We start from the raw sequence: 15,993 nt of genomic DNA on the forward strand, positions 1-15,993 counted from the left end.
CATACACTAGTTATTTTATCAGAGTTGTTTTGTCAGAAATTTAGAGTGTGTCCTGAAGACTTCAGTATACCAGGGGGAGAGCTGACACCAACCATGAAGGTGAAACGAAAGGCGGTCGCAGAAAAATACAAGGACCTCATAGCCGAGATGTATGAAGAATCAAGCCTTGTGTAAAATTACCATACAACGGGTGTCAGTAATCTATATAGTCACTTATTACCTGTAAACCTTATCCTCACAATAATATATGATATTTAATTTTTATTTAGTTAATTCTGTGATTGAATAATTATGTACAGTATTTGAGACACAAGTACAGGGCATTAAAAATTATTCAAAATATTAAATGTTTATGCTAATTTGTGTACCAGATTGCCTTTGTGTGGTGGAAGATCTTTTAGACTATCCCACCATTTGAAGAGAATGAGATAGTTACCAGTCTAAACCATGGGGTTAGTGTAATGCTGTCTGTTATATCTTGTTCGACCATTACTCTCGATTGTTGTTGATTGGCGTACCTACTGTATACTCAGCTACTTCATTGTTGTTGAGTTTCAGTGTAACTTCCTTCTGCAAGAACACCATATAGTCTACCTCATGTTCACCCCATTGTGCTTTTGAATTTGCCTTGTAATGGATCTTTATTAGTACGATTAGTTCTTCCAATGACACTAGTATTAAAATACTTAATCACGAGCAGTGCAAGCAAGCCAGTCTCCTTTTAACAAACTGGGTCTAAAATTTAAGGTGTGTTTCTTTACCTAATTCAAGTTTCAGTTTTCGTCTCAGCTCTCTACTCCAATGTTATTGGTATCGTCCAGCTCCAGTATGTGTTGCTCCAATATGCTGACAACATTACGTACCTTCTTGTTTGACCGTCTTTGTAGTTAAATAAAAACACTGAAAGCTCTGTGAAGCATCCCGGCCTTGATGTTCGTGCTGAGGTGACACATGTGTTTCGTCTCGCTGCCCAGTACTTTGTCGTTTTTGTCCACAAAGATACATCTCTCTTCCAGGTACTTCTTTTGGATGAAGTCTATTCTTAACAGTGTAGAAAAACTCGACGCACGTTAAAGAGGCGAACTCAACAAATTATTAGTATGAACTTTGAGTCCCACAATTGAATCCTGCTATAGATGGTTAGATTATAAATACAAATCGCAAACAGCATTATATACGGACCTTATGGTCCTCCCAAAACAAAACATAAACTTTTCTACTTTATCCTGTTGCTTGTTTGTGAATGATGCAATTATACCGATGAGTGATGGGATGGGTTGTTGTGTGCTTATGAGCATCACACTTCCCTTTTGCTACTGGCACTACTACAATTGACTGCAAGTGATGACATTCTTTTGCTTTCCTGAATGAAGCTACATCATGTAATGATCTAGTGTAGTCATAAACCCCAATTCTGTGACTAAGATGTTTTGATGGTGGAATTGAGTTCCAGGGATCCGGCTTTTCTAAAAACAAACAAAAAAAAAGCTCCCAGGTCCCTCCCAAAAATGTCAACAATTTTTGCCAGAGGGCAGAATTAAAAAATGGCCACAATACAGTAAATCACTACCATGTTGCACAAATTAAAGCAATTAATACCCTAAACCTGCATATAATATTGTTTCCTGTGGTCTAGGGAATTGATTATATGGTTAGTGTGTACATAACAGCAACCACAAGAGTTTTGCATAGCAATTAATGGAAAAAACCAGGTCTTAAATTTGGTATAAGCATTTGTAGTATATACCAGGATAGAGCAGTCTGATGTTTCTTACAGTACAATAAACACTATCAGTTGGTTGACAAATGTATTGGTGCACATTAATGCTGGTTCTGGTATGTACTTATACAAATGCATCATGCACTTTTGTACACATGGCCTACAATCCGTCTGGCAGAAAAGTTGTTAATATATACAACCTTGAAACTTACTTCTGGGTTTTCTTTTCCCTTCCATTGTGTAAGCTACATGGCTATCATTTTAAAAATCCCTTTAGCATGTTGGTAATGCTGGTAATTACTTTGCATGTAAGTGATAGCTAGTGTGTTGGTAAATACACTTTGGTATGTTTGGTATGTATGGTGGTTTCATGCTAGCTTGAATGTGGAGCAGGGAAAGAGCAAGGTCTGTTTTCATATGTCTTGTAATCAACCACCCAACAAATCAGTATAAATGACATAATGAATAAGTTATCTAACATCATTATATGCCATTTGCCTTCTTGGTGGAAGATCATCCTGTGTATGTCCTTGTCACTTGGCTCAGGGCTGAGAACCCAGTAAAGTAGCATAACATTGTGCCCTTTCTCGGTTCATTCCATACACAGTGTGCATATAATGAGTGCTATCTACTAATGTTACAAAGGTAGTGAGCTGGAAGATTTTCTTGTGGCTAGAGGAGGCATTGCCGATGGCTCTGTTGATCGTGCATGCTTTAAAGTGCAAGCACTTCAAGAGGGGGCTGCATTGCTTAAAGCTTATGTATGTATGAAGCACTCAGTCAGCTAGAGATACATCCCACACCTAGCAGATGAATGTAAAAAATCTTGAAATTCTGAGAAATCTAAGTTTTTCTCAAGAACCTCATGCTAATGCACATAAGGCTCTGGAGGAGAATGTTGACTTAGAAAGACTTGTTGCTAACTTATTCACCCATGCGGATGCCAGTAACATGGCAAACTTTTGGAAAGATTTCCTGTCCATGGTAGATGCGCTCATGTAGAATGTGTATACAGTCCATGGCCATATCTGCAACTGGGATGAGTATCTACCTGGCTGACCATCTATCCTCAAGAATGAAAAGCAGCTCTTGGTCCACTGCTGAAATGTGAACCAAGTAATCTGAATTAGAGCTGCTCACAATTCCGTGACAAACAGAAGTGAATTTAAGTTGAAACATCCAGAATGTAGCTCAAGATGGATGCAAGAAGATGAGTGCATGCAAGATCTTGTCATTTGCTTATCTGAGTTCGATTCTTTTTCCATTTAATTAACCCATTGTTACCTGTCCTTCATCAGCCATGCCTGCCTCTGATAAGCTCATTGCAGACTTAAACTGCTGTAGGAGTTGACCAGTTTTCTGCAAGACAGGGTTTTCAGCAAGAAAATCTCTCCATGAACATGTCCTTTTAAGCATTTGCTAAAGAATCAAGCAATGAAAAACCTAGAGAGGACCTTAAAGTGAGAGCTACTGAGACAGAGCAAAATGTTCTTAGGGCAGTTACTGACGTGCTTCAGGACAGTCAACTTGTGAACTTTCCTTGCAGAGTTGCTGGAGCATCGTGTTATTGGTAAGTGTCTAGCCTTTTTCAACTGTAATGGTACCTACAGAAAGACTCAGAAGACTGAAGAGCAAACTTATTCAAAAGCTCTTACTTCACACAATAATTCTGCAGGAATCTTATACTGTTCTTGTAGATATGGGCATGATCTGGAGGATGGCCACTCCATCACCTGAAGATCATCAAACACAAGATGGAACTATATACAAGTGTTTAGATTATTTTCACAAGGTGAAATCTATCATTTTTCTCACCATGATAATTCCCATTGCATTATTTGTGTGAATGACCTGTACACAGAGATCTCAACCAAAGATGATAAGCAAGACTTGCGGGTACAGGGTAAAACATATGTCCCTAATATTTATATCCTTTCCTTCTGCCACTGCATTCATAACATTGCTTTGTGGCAGCAGCATTACAAAAGTTGATTGGTAGCTACCCAGCTGATCTTGCAAGGGGTATGGATGTAGAGGTTATCTATACTCTGTTAGATCACACTGTCAAACCAGCAAAATACAGTTTTTACCAAAATACAGTTTTGACCAGTCATGATCAGAAGCTGATGCTGTCATATTTTTGGTTTGTACAGTTTTATGTGAGTCAGGCTACACTGGCCCAGTGGTCATTGATGCTACTGATGCATATGTTTAGATTGCAGTAGCATACATATCTCATCAGATTCCTGTATGCTGTGCATTAAGAGGAATCAAGAAACTATCTTGTATCATAGTTTAGTGTCTGAGGACATGGCAAGCTGCATTGTACAGCTTTATTATATTACAGGCTGTGATGCCAACTCAAGTTTTTATGGCAAGGTAAGTCATTGGTATAATGATGACAAAGTGACCAGGAGTCTTGCTGCATAGCAAAAACTGTTGAAGTGTGGAAATAGTTTTGATGTTGAAGAGGATAACATAGGTGAGCTGTTTAAATTCACATGTAACGTGATCTATGGGAGCAACAAACGTAGCTCTATGGCTGAGGCTCATGCTGACAAGTGGAAGGCAATGAAAAAGAAGTCTTTCATTTGAATTCCTCCAGATGCAGACTGCCTGTACCAGCACTGAATTTGTGCAAATTGCTTAACATATCTGGTGCTCCACCCATTCTTAAAGAATCACCATTCACTGATTGGTCATGGCTGGGAGCTAGTGGATGGCCACTGTCACCCTGTTAGGCATACTCATCCTGCTCTTTCAGCACATCTTCCTGCACCAGGCCTGGAGGCAGTAGACAAAACTGAGGAAATGAACATAAGGAGATTAATAAAGAAAGATTTATCAGAATCAGAGTTCAGTGAAGAAGAGTGTTCTGATTCGAACTAAATAACACATTAGCTATTACATAATACTACAAAAAATAAATATGTGACACAATTTTTCTAAATTAGGGTTATGGTACTTCATAGCACCAAACTGATAACAGAATTGAAATGCTGGTGGTAAAGTTGCTCAAAAAAAGCATCCTTGATTAACATTATTGCTATCCTGGTTTAACCCTGCAGCCATTTTTAAATTCTGCCCTCTGGCAAAAATTTCTGACATTATTGGGAGGGACCTGGGAGCTAATTTTTTTAGAAAAGGTCCCTGGAACTCAATTCCATCATCAAAACATCTTAACCAGAGAGTGGTCATGGAACTGGGGTTTATGACTACACTATCCCTAAAAATCTATCATGTAAAGTTTCTGTTATAATTATGGCTTGTTTATAAAAGTGCTGCTGTATGATCAGTGCACCACCGATGTAAGCTTTATCGAGACTGCTGCATATCGAGGCTGCTGCATATCAAGGCTGCTGCATGAAAGTTGTTTTTTGCTGTTAAATGGCAAATGTAAACACTATGTTTAGTTGCTGATGTTACAAACTTGTATGTTTCACCATGATAGCTTTCTTTTAGAACTGAGAGAACAAAATCGAGTGAATCCTACCGAGTATTATAATTTAATTAACAAGTTGCTGTAGATCTTCAGTACTGGTAACCATGTAATAACAATAACACTTTTGTGGTAGGAATTTCATAAATAATAATTATACATCCTTTCTAGCTTGTCAAATGAGCAAGAAGTGGTGAGATGTTACAATGCACTCACTATACAGTGCAAATGCATTCTTCATTAAATTTTACTACTTGGTGCTCATGATTAGGTTCTTCGACAGTGCCTAAAATAACTTTTATTTAACACACTTTCTCAGTTAACTGACTCCTACAGTATGTATAAGCAAAGAAAACACCTTTCTGGTGAGATGTACATGCATTCAAGGGTATAATCTTTTTTTCAATCTCTGGACCTAACTACATATATTGTACTATTTAGAGGAAAAGCAGCCATACCTTGATGTGCAAACAGTCCGAACACTAACATGTAAATTATGCGGGGCAGGAAAACCGGACTCTGAAACTGAATCTAAGAGTGACTTCATGCAGAACAATATAGTGTGACAACTCTACTATCTTGATGCTAGTACTTATCAAGAGTGTTAGATTCAAAGTGGTAAGACTTAGTACTAATGCTGTCAAAACTAAGGGATCTAGCCTCCAGGAAGCTTTCAAAAATATTTGTATTTTGAGATGTATAATACATTGTACAAAGTGTTAGCTGCAGATACCTGACAAGTGTTCCATGTTAGGGACACTGACCAAAAAGCACCTCTGTAATACTGTTTAACTCTTTGAGATTAAAAAGATAAACTGTAAGTTATGTTTTTAAAGTAGCCTCAAAGTCAAAGCAGGAATTATTTTAGAGGCCCTTAATACAGCACGGATGAAGTATACCTGACTGGGTAAAAGACAGGTTAATATTATTAGTAAGTGTTTTTCTACCATTAAATAAATGCTAAGTATTATTTCATGTTCACTACTTTTGTTTTGGCTTCATCAAGTCTGAAAGTTTTTTATTAATTTCAGCCAAGAAGTGATGAGGTTATAAAGTTAAAAAATGAAGACGTGAAAATGTTAGTGTAGGTGCAAATGTAACCACTAAATGGCTTATATTAATCTCATACATGCATTGGCATACACCATGTAGAAGCAGTTATTCAGCATACTTGTTTATAAAGATCTACAGCTGCTTCAAGAGTGTACACTTGGTGATGATATGTAGTCATGTTATATTCTTATTATGGCAATTGCCCTATAAATTAACACTACACAAAATCACATTTATAGGCCTGCGTCAAATATGCCAACATAATAAAAAGCATAATAGGCTGGATCCAGAGTGTTATGCCAACATAATGCTAGCATATTAGGTGTGTATATTTCAAACTATAGAGTTTAATTCCATGAAAATAGGTTGATACTCCCTAATGGAGCAGTCAGTGGAAACTGCAGACTACAATAGAGCACTCAAATGCATTTTACACTTTCTAATAGAACAGTCACTTTGTAATGAAACACTGTAAAGAACATTCACTGATAAAAATGTTCTAAGATTGTTGTAAGAAATATTGCTAATTATAACCTAGGAACTTAACGCATGGCATAATGGAAACAGCTGAAGATGGCCTGACTGGTCACACCTATACTCTGATGCCCTTCATGGTACTTATTATAAGCATGTTTGTAGTTATAGAATAGACACTGTAGCACAGTTACATTGTTGGGTGTTCAATGAGGTTTTTTTACTCAGGGTTCCTCCACATACATTTTGACAGGGGCTATACCCCCTTGCCTCCCCATCTTCACAACCCTTACTATGATTCAAGATTCAAAATAAGTATTTAGCTAATAATTATTTATTTATATACCTGCTAAATTATTATTATCTGACACAGATAGAGTTCACTTTCCTCATGGTTCACATGCAATCTTTATCAACATCTCATACACAATGCACATTATAAGGCATGCAAAGCTGGTCATAGATAAAATCTTCAAAAGCATAATGTATAATATAGCAGTGTTAGCAGTGATTTTCTTAGATGCAGGGTTCTAAAGATGCAGTCCCCAGATGTCAACAACCTTCACTTTTGGCAAATTATTTACAAACAGAACTAAAGTCCACAGTGTGTACACAGCAATTATAGCTATGCAAGGCAATATGGTTATAGAATGTGCTTATATCGTTCCAATAACCATGTACCTTGTAATTGGTTGATAAGGTTTATTTCAATATTTTCTTGTTCAGAAAACCAAGCTGTTACATGTATAACCTGTCTAAGAATTGGTATTATACTAATTTACTTGAACTGATCAAGACACACGATAGTGTGTCGTGCGGCCCAAGAAGCCGGCGCGCCACACGGAGAGTATCAAGACACACGGTAGTGTGTCGTGCGGCCCAAGAAGCCGGCGCGCCACACCGTGAGTATATTGACAGGAAGAACGAAAACGTCATTTTCACACCTTTGTATCTCGGTGATCACTTATCTGATTGGAACCAAATTTGCTACACAGTTGCCCGCCAGCCAAGGGAGTCTACATTCCAAATTTGAAGGAAATCGCTCCAGCCATTTCCGAGATACGAGTTGCCAAAGTTTCGTTTTTTTTCTTCGTTTTTTTTTTTCTTCTTCTTTTCGCACACTTGCAAAAATTGCTATAACAAGCAAACGCGTACTCCGATCGCCTCGAAATTTGGCACACAGAAAGGGAGTCCAAAGGCGAATCCTAGCATCAAATTTGGTACAAATCCGATGAATGGTTCAGGAGTTATGACCGATTATTCGCGTAAAACAAGATCGATTTGTTGTCACGCCTACAGGGTAAACCGCTTCATGGAATGAGTTGAAAATTGCTATGTAGATGGAGTAACCATCGTAGGAGTGCCTTTTGGTGGTTTGAAAGGAATCGAGATAAAGACCACGGAGATATGACACAAAACCCAACCTGTGTCACAATTACGCGATCGATTTTTATGAATAAAAAAGTATTAGTTTTCACGCCTACTAGGCAAACCGCTTAGAACAATGAGCTGAAAATCGGTGTATAGCTGGAATAATCTTCATAGAAAGTCCTTGCAGTAGTACAGAAGAATCGGATTACAAACCACTGAGTTATGATTCGAAAGCCAACTCCGTGTAGCAAATGCGAGATCGAGATACTCTAATAGAACAGTCACCCTAATAGAGCATTCGGCTAATTTATTTACTCCATTATAGAATTTTATTACATCACAAGTTATTCTGTAGGGAGTTCAGCTGCAAACAGTTAATCAGCAAGAAGACAGTCACCATGTGGAGAGTTAAGCAAATATATCACTATAGAGATTCAGAACATTACAAGTCACACTGAAGAAAGTTCAGCTATAAACAAGTCATGCACTGTGTAGAGAATTCAGCTATAATTAAGTCACCCTCTAGAGAATTCAGCTACACAGAATTCAGCTACACACAAGTCACTGTGGAGAGAGTTCAGCTACAAACAAATTACCCTTTAGAGTGATCAGCTACAAACAAAACACTTTGCAGAGTGTTCAGCTACAACAAATCAACCTTTAAAGCGATCAGCAATGAACAAATCAACACAAATCTACCTGTAGAGAGATCAGCTAGAAACAAATCACCCTGAAGAGAGTTCAGCTACAAAAAATCACCCTGTAGAGAGATCAGCTAGAAACTACACACAATGTAAGGAGTTCAGCTACAAGCAATCACCCTGTAGAGAGTTCAGCTAAAACAAATCAACCTGCAGAGAGATCAGCTACAAACAAATCACCTTATAGAGAGTTCAGCTACAAACAGATTACCTGTAGAGAGATCGGCTACAAACAAATCAACCTGCAGAGAGATCAGCTATATACACACAAATCAACTTGTAGAGAGATCAGCTACAAACAAATCACCCTGTAGAGAGATCAGCTAGAAACTACACACAATGTAAGGAGTTCAGATACAAGTAAATTACCCTGTAGAGAGTTCATCTACAAACAAATCAACCTGTAGAGCAATCAGCTAGAAACAAATCACCCTGAAGAGAGGTCAGCTACAAAAAATCACCCTGTAGAGAGATCAGCTAGAAACAAATCACCCTGAAGAGAGGTCAGCTACAAAAAAAATCACCCTGTAGAGAGATCAGCTACAAACAAATTGCCCTGTAGAGAGATCAGCTACAAGCAAAACACCCTGTAGAGAGTTCAGCAACAAAGAAACCACCATGTAGAGAGTTCAGCTACAAACAAATTACCCTGTAGAGAGATCGGCTACAAACAAATCAGCCTGTAGAGAGTTCAGCTAAAACAAATCAGCCTGCAGAGAGATCAACTACAAACAAATCACCTTATAGAGAGTTCAGCTACAAACAAATTACCCTATAGAGAGATCGGCTACAAACAAATCAACCTGCAGAGAGATCAGCTACACACAAATCAACTTGTAGAGAGATCAACTACAAACAAATCACCCTGTAGAGAGATCAGCTAGAAACTACACACAATGTAAGGAGTTCAGCTACAAATAAATCACCCTGTAGAGAGTTCAGCTAAAACAAATCAACCTGCAGAGAGATCAGCTACAAACAAATCACCTTTTAGACAGTTCAGCTACAAATAAATTACCTTGTAGAGAGATCGGCTAGAAAACAAATCAACCTGCAGAGAGATCAGCTACACACAATTCAACTTGTAGAGAGATCAGCTACAAACAAATCACCCTGTAGAGAGATCAGCTAGAAACTAGACACAATGTAAGGAGTTCAGCTACAAGCAAATCACCGTGTAGAGAGTTCAGCTACAAACAAACCAACCTGTAGAGCGATCAGCTAGAAACAAATCACCCTGAAGAGAGGTCAGCTACAAAAAATCACCCTGTAGAGATATCAGCTAGAAACAAATCACCCTGAAGAGAGGTCAGCTACAAACAAAACACTTTGCAGAGAATTCAGCTACAAACAAATCAGCTTGTAGAGAGATCAGTTACACACAAATCAACCTGTAGAGAGATAAGCTAGAAACAAATCACCCTGTAGAGAGTAGCTACAAGCAAAACACACTGTAGAGAGTTCAGCAACAAAGAAACCACCATGTAGAGAGTTCAGCTGCAAACAAATCACCTTATAGAGAGTTCAGCTACAAACAAATCACCCTGTAAAGAGATCAGCTAGAAACTAGACACAATGTAAGGAGTTCAGCTATAAGCAAATCACCCTTTAGTGAGTTCAGCTACAAACAAATCAACCTGCAGTGAGATCACCTACAAAAAAGCACCTTGTACAGAGTTCAGCTACAAACAAATTACCCTGTAGAGAGATTGGCTACAAACAAATCAACCAGTAGAAAGATCAGCTACACACAAATCAACTTGTAGAGAGATCAGCTATAAACAAATCACCCTGTAGAGAGATCAGCTAGAAACTAGACACAATGTAAGGAGTTCAGCTACAAGTAAATCACCCTGTAGAGAGTTCAGCTAAAACAAATCAACCTGCAGAGAGATCAGCTACAAATAAATCACTTTACAGACAGTTCAGCTACAAACAAATTACCTTGTAGAGAGATCGGCTGCAAATTAATCAACCTGCAGAGAGATCAGCTACACACAAATCAACTTGTAGAGAGATCAGCTACAAACAAATCACCCTGTAGAGAGATCAGCTAGAAACTAGATACAATGCAGGGAGTTCAGCTACAAGCAAAATCACCCTTTAGTGATATCAGCTACAAACAAATCAACCTGCAGTGAGATCACCCACAAAAATGCAATTGTACAGAGTTCAGTTACAAACAAATCACCCTGTAGAGAGATCAGGTAGAAGAATTCACCTTGTAGAGAGTTCAGCAACAAAGAAACCACCATGTAGAGAGTTCAGCTGCAAACAAATCACCCAGTAGAAAGATCAGCTAGAAGAAGTTACCTTGTAGAGAGTTCAGTTACAAAGAAACCATCATATAGAGAGTTCAGCTACAAAGAAATTACCCCGTAGAGAGTTCAGCTAGAAGAAGTCACCTTGTAAAGAGTTCAGCTACAAAGAAACCAACATGTACAGAGTTCAGCTACAAAGAAACCACCTGTACAGAATTCAACTACAAACAAATTACCCTGTATAGAGATCAGCTAGAAGAAGTTACCTTGTAGAGAGTTCAGCTACAAAGAAACCATCATGTAGAGAGTTCAGCTGCAAACAAATCACCCTGCAGAGAGTTCAGCTACAAAAAAATCACCCTGTAGAGAGTTCAGCTAGACGAAGTCACCATATAGAGAGTTCAGCTACAAAGAAACCATCATGTAGAGAGTTCGGCTACAAAGACACCACCATGTAGAGAGTTTTAGCTGCAAATAAATCACCTGTAGAGAGTTCAGCTAGAAACAAAATACCCTGTAGAGAGACCAGCTAGAAGAGGTTACCTTGTAGAGAGTTCAGCTACAAAGAAACCATCCTGTATATAGTTCAGCTACATTTCAAGTCACCCAGTAGAGAGATCAGCTGCAAAAAAATATCCTGTGGGGAATAATGGGCATGTAATAAATATATGTATATAATTTGTATAATTACTAATAAAATCAAAAATAATTGAAGTACTAAAATTCTTCTTTAAGTTCTTTTCTTCTTCCTGTAGTAAAGAAAAAAACACATGGGTTACAAAAGCCCCAAAGCCAGCCATAGGCCGGCTTTGCAGTATACAAATACAAAAAAAAGTGATATCTAATCAAAAACAGCCAAGCTGTAAAAAAAGGTGCGGCCCCCAAAAAGGCCATGGTGAAAAAAGATGTGAAATCCGGCCATTAACCTACCATCACAGCCATTTCTTGGCCGCCACCTTGGATTTCACATCTTTTTTCACCATGGCCTTTTTGGGGGCCGCACCTTTTTTTACAGCTTGGCTGTTTTTGATTAGATATTGACAGGAAGAAAGAAAACATCATTTTCACACATTTGTATCTCGACATCCGATTGGAACCAAATTTGCTGCAGAGTTGCCCGCCAGCTAGAGGAGTATACATTCCAAATTTGAAGGAAATCACTCAAGCCACTTCCGAGATACGAGTGGCCAAAGTTTGGTGTTTTTTTTTTCTTCGTCTTTTCGCACACTTGCAAAAATTGCTATAAAACGCAAACGCGTACTCCGATCGCCTTGAAATTTGGCACACAGAAGGAGAGTCCAAAGGTGAATCCTAGCATCAAATTTGGTGCAAATCCGATGAATGATTCAAGAGTTATGACCGCTTATTCGCGTAAAACAAGATCGATTTGTTGTCACGCCTACAGGGTAAACTGCTTCATGGAATGAGTTGAAAATTGCTATGTAGATGGAGTAACCATCGTAGGAGTGCCTTTTGGTGGTTTGAAAGGAATCGAGATAAAGACCACGGAGATATGACAAAAAACCCAACCTGTGTCACAATTACGCGATCGATTTTTAGGAATAAAAAAGTATTAGTTTTCACGCCTACTTGGCAAACCGCTAAGGGCAATGAGCTGAAAATCGGTGTATAGCTGGAATAATCTTCATTGAAAGTCCTTGCAGTAGTATAGAAGAATTGGATTACAAACCACTGAGTTATGATTCGAAAGCCAACTCCGTGTAGCAAATGCGAGATCGAGATACTCTAATAGAACAGTCACCCTAATGGAGCATTCAGCTAATTTATTTACTCCATTATAGAATTCTATTACATTACAGGTTATTCTGTAGGGAGTTCAGCTGCAAACAGTTAATCTTATAGACAGTTCAGCAAGAAGCAAGTCACCCTATAGAGAGTTCAGCTACAAATATATCGCTGTAGTGATTCAGAACATTACAAGTCACACTGAAGAGAGTTCAGCTATAAACAAATCATGCACCCTGTAGAGAGTTCGGCTACACTCTCTAGAGAATTCAGCCACAAACAAGTCACTATGGAGAGAGTTCAGCTACAAAGTAACTACCCTGTAAAGAGTTCATCTATACAAACAAGTTACCCTATAGAGATCACCTGCAAACAAGTAACCCTGAAGAGAGTTCAGCTACAGACAAGTCACTTTATAGTTTATACAGTGTTCAGCTACAAGTAAGTCACTCTATAGAGAATTCAGCTACAAGTAATTCACTCTGTAGAGAATTCAGCTACCACCAAGTCACTCTGTAAAGAATTTTGCTACAAACAAGTCACCGTGTAGAGAGTTCAGCAACCAAAATACTACTCTGTAAAAAGTTCAGCTATACAAACAAGTTACTCTGTAGAGAGATCAGCTAGAAACAAGAGAGAGTTCAGCTAGAAGAAGTCACCCTGTAGAGAACTCAGCTGCAAAGAAACCTGTAGAGAGATCAACTACAAACAAATCACCCTGCAGAGCATTCAGCTATAAAAAAATCACCCTGTAGAAAGTTCAGGTACAAAAAAATCACCCTATATACAGTTTAGCTACAAAAAAATCACTCTGTAGAGAGTTCAGCTACAAAGAAGTTATGCTACAGTGAGATCAGTTTGAAACAAGAAATTTCAGCTACAAACAAATTAACCTGTAGAGAGTTCAACTATGAACAGATCATCCTGTAGATAGTTCAGCTAGATACAAGTCACCCTATAGAGAGATCAGCTAGAGGAAGTCATCTTGTAGAGAGATCAGCTAGAAAAAAGTTGCCTTGTAGCAAGTTCAGTAACAAAGAAACCATCCTGTAGAGAGTTCAGCTACAAACAAATCAACCTGTAGAGAGATCAGCTCGAGAAAGTCACCTTGTAGAGGGATCAGCTAGAAACAAGTCACCTTGTAGAGAGTTCAGCTACAAAGAAACCATCATGTAGAGAGTTCAGCTGCAAACAAATCATCCTGTAGAGAGTTCAGCTACAAAAAGATCACCCTGTAGAGAGTTCAGCTAGAAGAAGTCACCTTGTAGAGAGTTCAGCTACAAAGAAACCATCATGTAGACTCTGAGAGTTAAGCTGCAAACAAATCACTCTGTAGAGAGTTTAGCTAGAAGAAGTCACCTTGTAGAGAGTTCAGCTACAAAGAAACCATCGTGTAGAGAGTTCAGCTACAAAGAAACCACCATGTAGAGAGTTTAGCTGCAAACAAATCACCTGTAGAGCGTTCATCTAGGAACAAATCACCCTTTAGAGAGATCAGCTAGAAGAGGTCACCTTATAGATAGTTCAGCTATATTTCAAGTCACCCAGTAGAGAGATCAGCTGCAAAATAATATCCTGTGGGGAATAATGGGCATGTAATAAATATATGTATATAATTTGTATAATTACTAATAAAATCAAAAACAATTGAAGTATTAAAAATTTTCTTTAAGTTCTTTTCTTCTTCCTGTGATAAAGAAAAAAAAACACATGGGTTAAAAAGCCCCACAAAGCCAGCCATTGGCCGGCTTTGCAGTATACAAATACAAAAAGAAGTGATATCAAATCAAAACAGCCAAGCTGTAAATAAAGGTGCAGCCCCCAAAAAGGCCATGGTGAAAAAAGTTGTGAAATCCAAGGTGGCGGCCAAGAAATGGCTGTGATGGTAGGTTAATGGTAAAAATTTTAATAACGACAATTCAGGCGAATTTTGTGCCGCTTGGTCTTGGCACCAAATTCACCTGAATTGTCGTTATTACAATTTTTACCATTAACCTACCATCACAGCCATTTCTTGGCCGCCACCTTGGATTTCACATCTTTTTTCACCATGGCCTTTTTGGGGGCCGCACCTTTTTTTACAGCTCGGCTGTTTCTGATTAGATATATGCTACATAATAATATACATTAAACTAAAGAAGATGAACACCTGAAAATGTTAGTGTAGGATCATAAATGAATCCACTAAATGGCTTATATTAATCTTATACATAGTTATACATGCATGTATTGGCATGCCCCATCTAGAAGCAGTTATTCAGTGTGCTTGTTTATAAGATCTAGAGCTGCTTCAAGAGTACACACTTGGTGATGATATGTAGTCATGTTATATTCTTACTATGGCAGTTACCCCCTAAATTAACACTACACAGTCACAATTATAGGTCTGCATCAAATATGCCGGCATAACAAAAAGCAGAATAGGCTGGATTCGGAGTGCTATGTCAGCATAATGCTAGCATATTAGGTGGATATTTAAAACTATGGAGCTTAATTCCATGAAAATATATAGATTGATATACTCCCTAATAGAGCAGTCAGTGGAAACTGCAAACTGCAACAGAGCATTCAAATGCATTGTACATAGCTCCTTAGATCGATACTCTCTAACAGAACAATCACTTTGTAATTAAACACTGTAAAAAGCATTCACTGATTAAAATGTTCTAAAACTATTGTAAGAAATATTGCTAATTATAACCTAGGAGCATAATGCAAGCATAATGAGAACAGCTGAAGAGCATAATAGATGACAATTTTGGGAAATTCCCAAAAGAATTTTGGACAAAAGTTTGAGCATAATTGACTCAGGCCTACACATTTATCACTGTACACTTTAGATTTAACACTACAAATTTGTGCAGTGTAAACTCCTTGTTTTATATGTCCTACTTCAAGTTTGTTCCACTATTAAATTATTTCTAATAATTACATAAGATATGTCTTCAGTTTGGGCATTGTACAAGTATATAATTGTAAGCATGCAATATTTGCCTGGAATCACATCAAAAAGGACATCCTGAAATAATTATACACACCTGATAATTATTATACATTAATTTTGTTCTTGCTCAATACTCTGAAATCAGGACAGCTTTCCAATAAGATCACTTAGTGGAGTCCTAAGTGTCTGATTTACAATTTAGTTAATTTACTACAAGTTTACCTAATTGTTAAGCGTAAAGGTAATCTAATCAAAAACAGCCAAGCTGTAAAAAAAGGTGCGGC

The 15,993-nt window shown here is 38.0% G+C and overlaps 2 protein-coding genes across 4 annotated transcripts in view; one reads left to right on the forward strand and one right to left on the reverse strand.

Annotated features, from left to right (window-relative positions):
• Window positions 1-301, forward strand: part of LOC136253062 (long-chain-fatty-acid--CoA ligase ACSBG2-like) — a 318,134-nt gene extending 317,833 nt beyond the window's left edge. For all 3 annotated transcript variants that reach the window (XM_066045667.1, XM_066045663.1, XM_066045666.1), the window contains one exon: window positions 37-301. In XM_066045667.1, coding sequence (XP_065901739.1) covers window positions 37-174 — 138 coding nt within the window. In that variant the 3' untranslated portion in view covers window positions 175-301. The remainder of the gene's footprint in view (window positions 1-36) is intronic.
• Window positions 302-489: 188 nt separating this feature from the next.
• LOC136253570 (isopentenyl-diphosphate Delta-isomerase 1-like) lies at window positions 490-1,957 on the reverse strand. Its single transcript, XM_066046236.1, has 3 exons — window positions 1,933-1,957; window positions 900-1,036; window positions 490-639 (listed from the first exon to the last, which is right to left on the reverse strand). Exons 1-3 carry the CDS (start codon window positions 1,955-1,957, stop codon window positions 490-492), a joined length of 312 nt encoding a protein of 103 aa, XP_065902308.1.
• Between the last annotated feature and the right edge of the window lie 14,036 nt (window positions 1,958-15,993).

Source organism: Dysidea avara, chromosome 4 (genome assembly GCF_963678975.1).
Source record: "Dysidea avara chromosome 4, odDysAvar1.4, whole genome shotgun sequence".
Classification (NCBI taxonomy): domain Eukaryota; kingdom Metazoa; phylum Porifera; class Demospongiae; order Dictyoceratida; family Dysideidae; genus Dysidea; species Dysidea avara.

Excerpts from the sequence above, each read along its gene's own strand:
- LOC136253570 (XM_066046236.1), bottom strand. The coding sequence starts at position 1,957 with ATGGAAGGGAAAAGAAAACCCAGAA. Across the intron at positions 1,037-1,932 it reads AGGGAAAAGAAAACCCAGAA|ACTTCATCCAAAAGAAGTAC; the intron begins GTAAGTTTCAAG and ends TGTTAAGAATAG. Across the intron at positions 640-899 it reads TGCTTCACAGAGCTTTCAGT|ATCCATTACAAGGCAAATTC; the intron begins GTTTTTATTTAA and ends GTACTAATAAAG.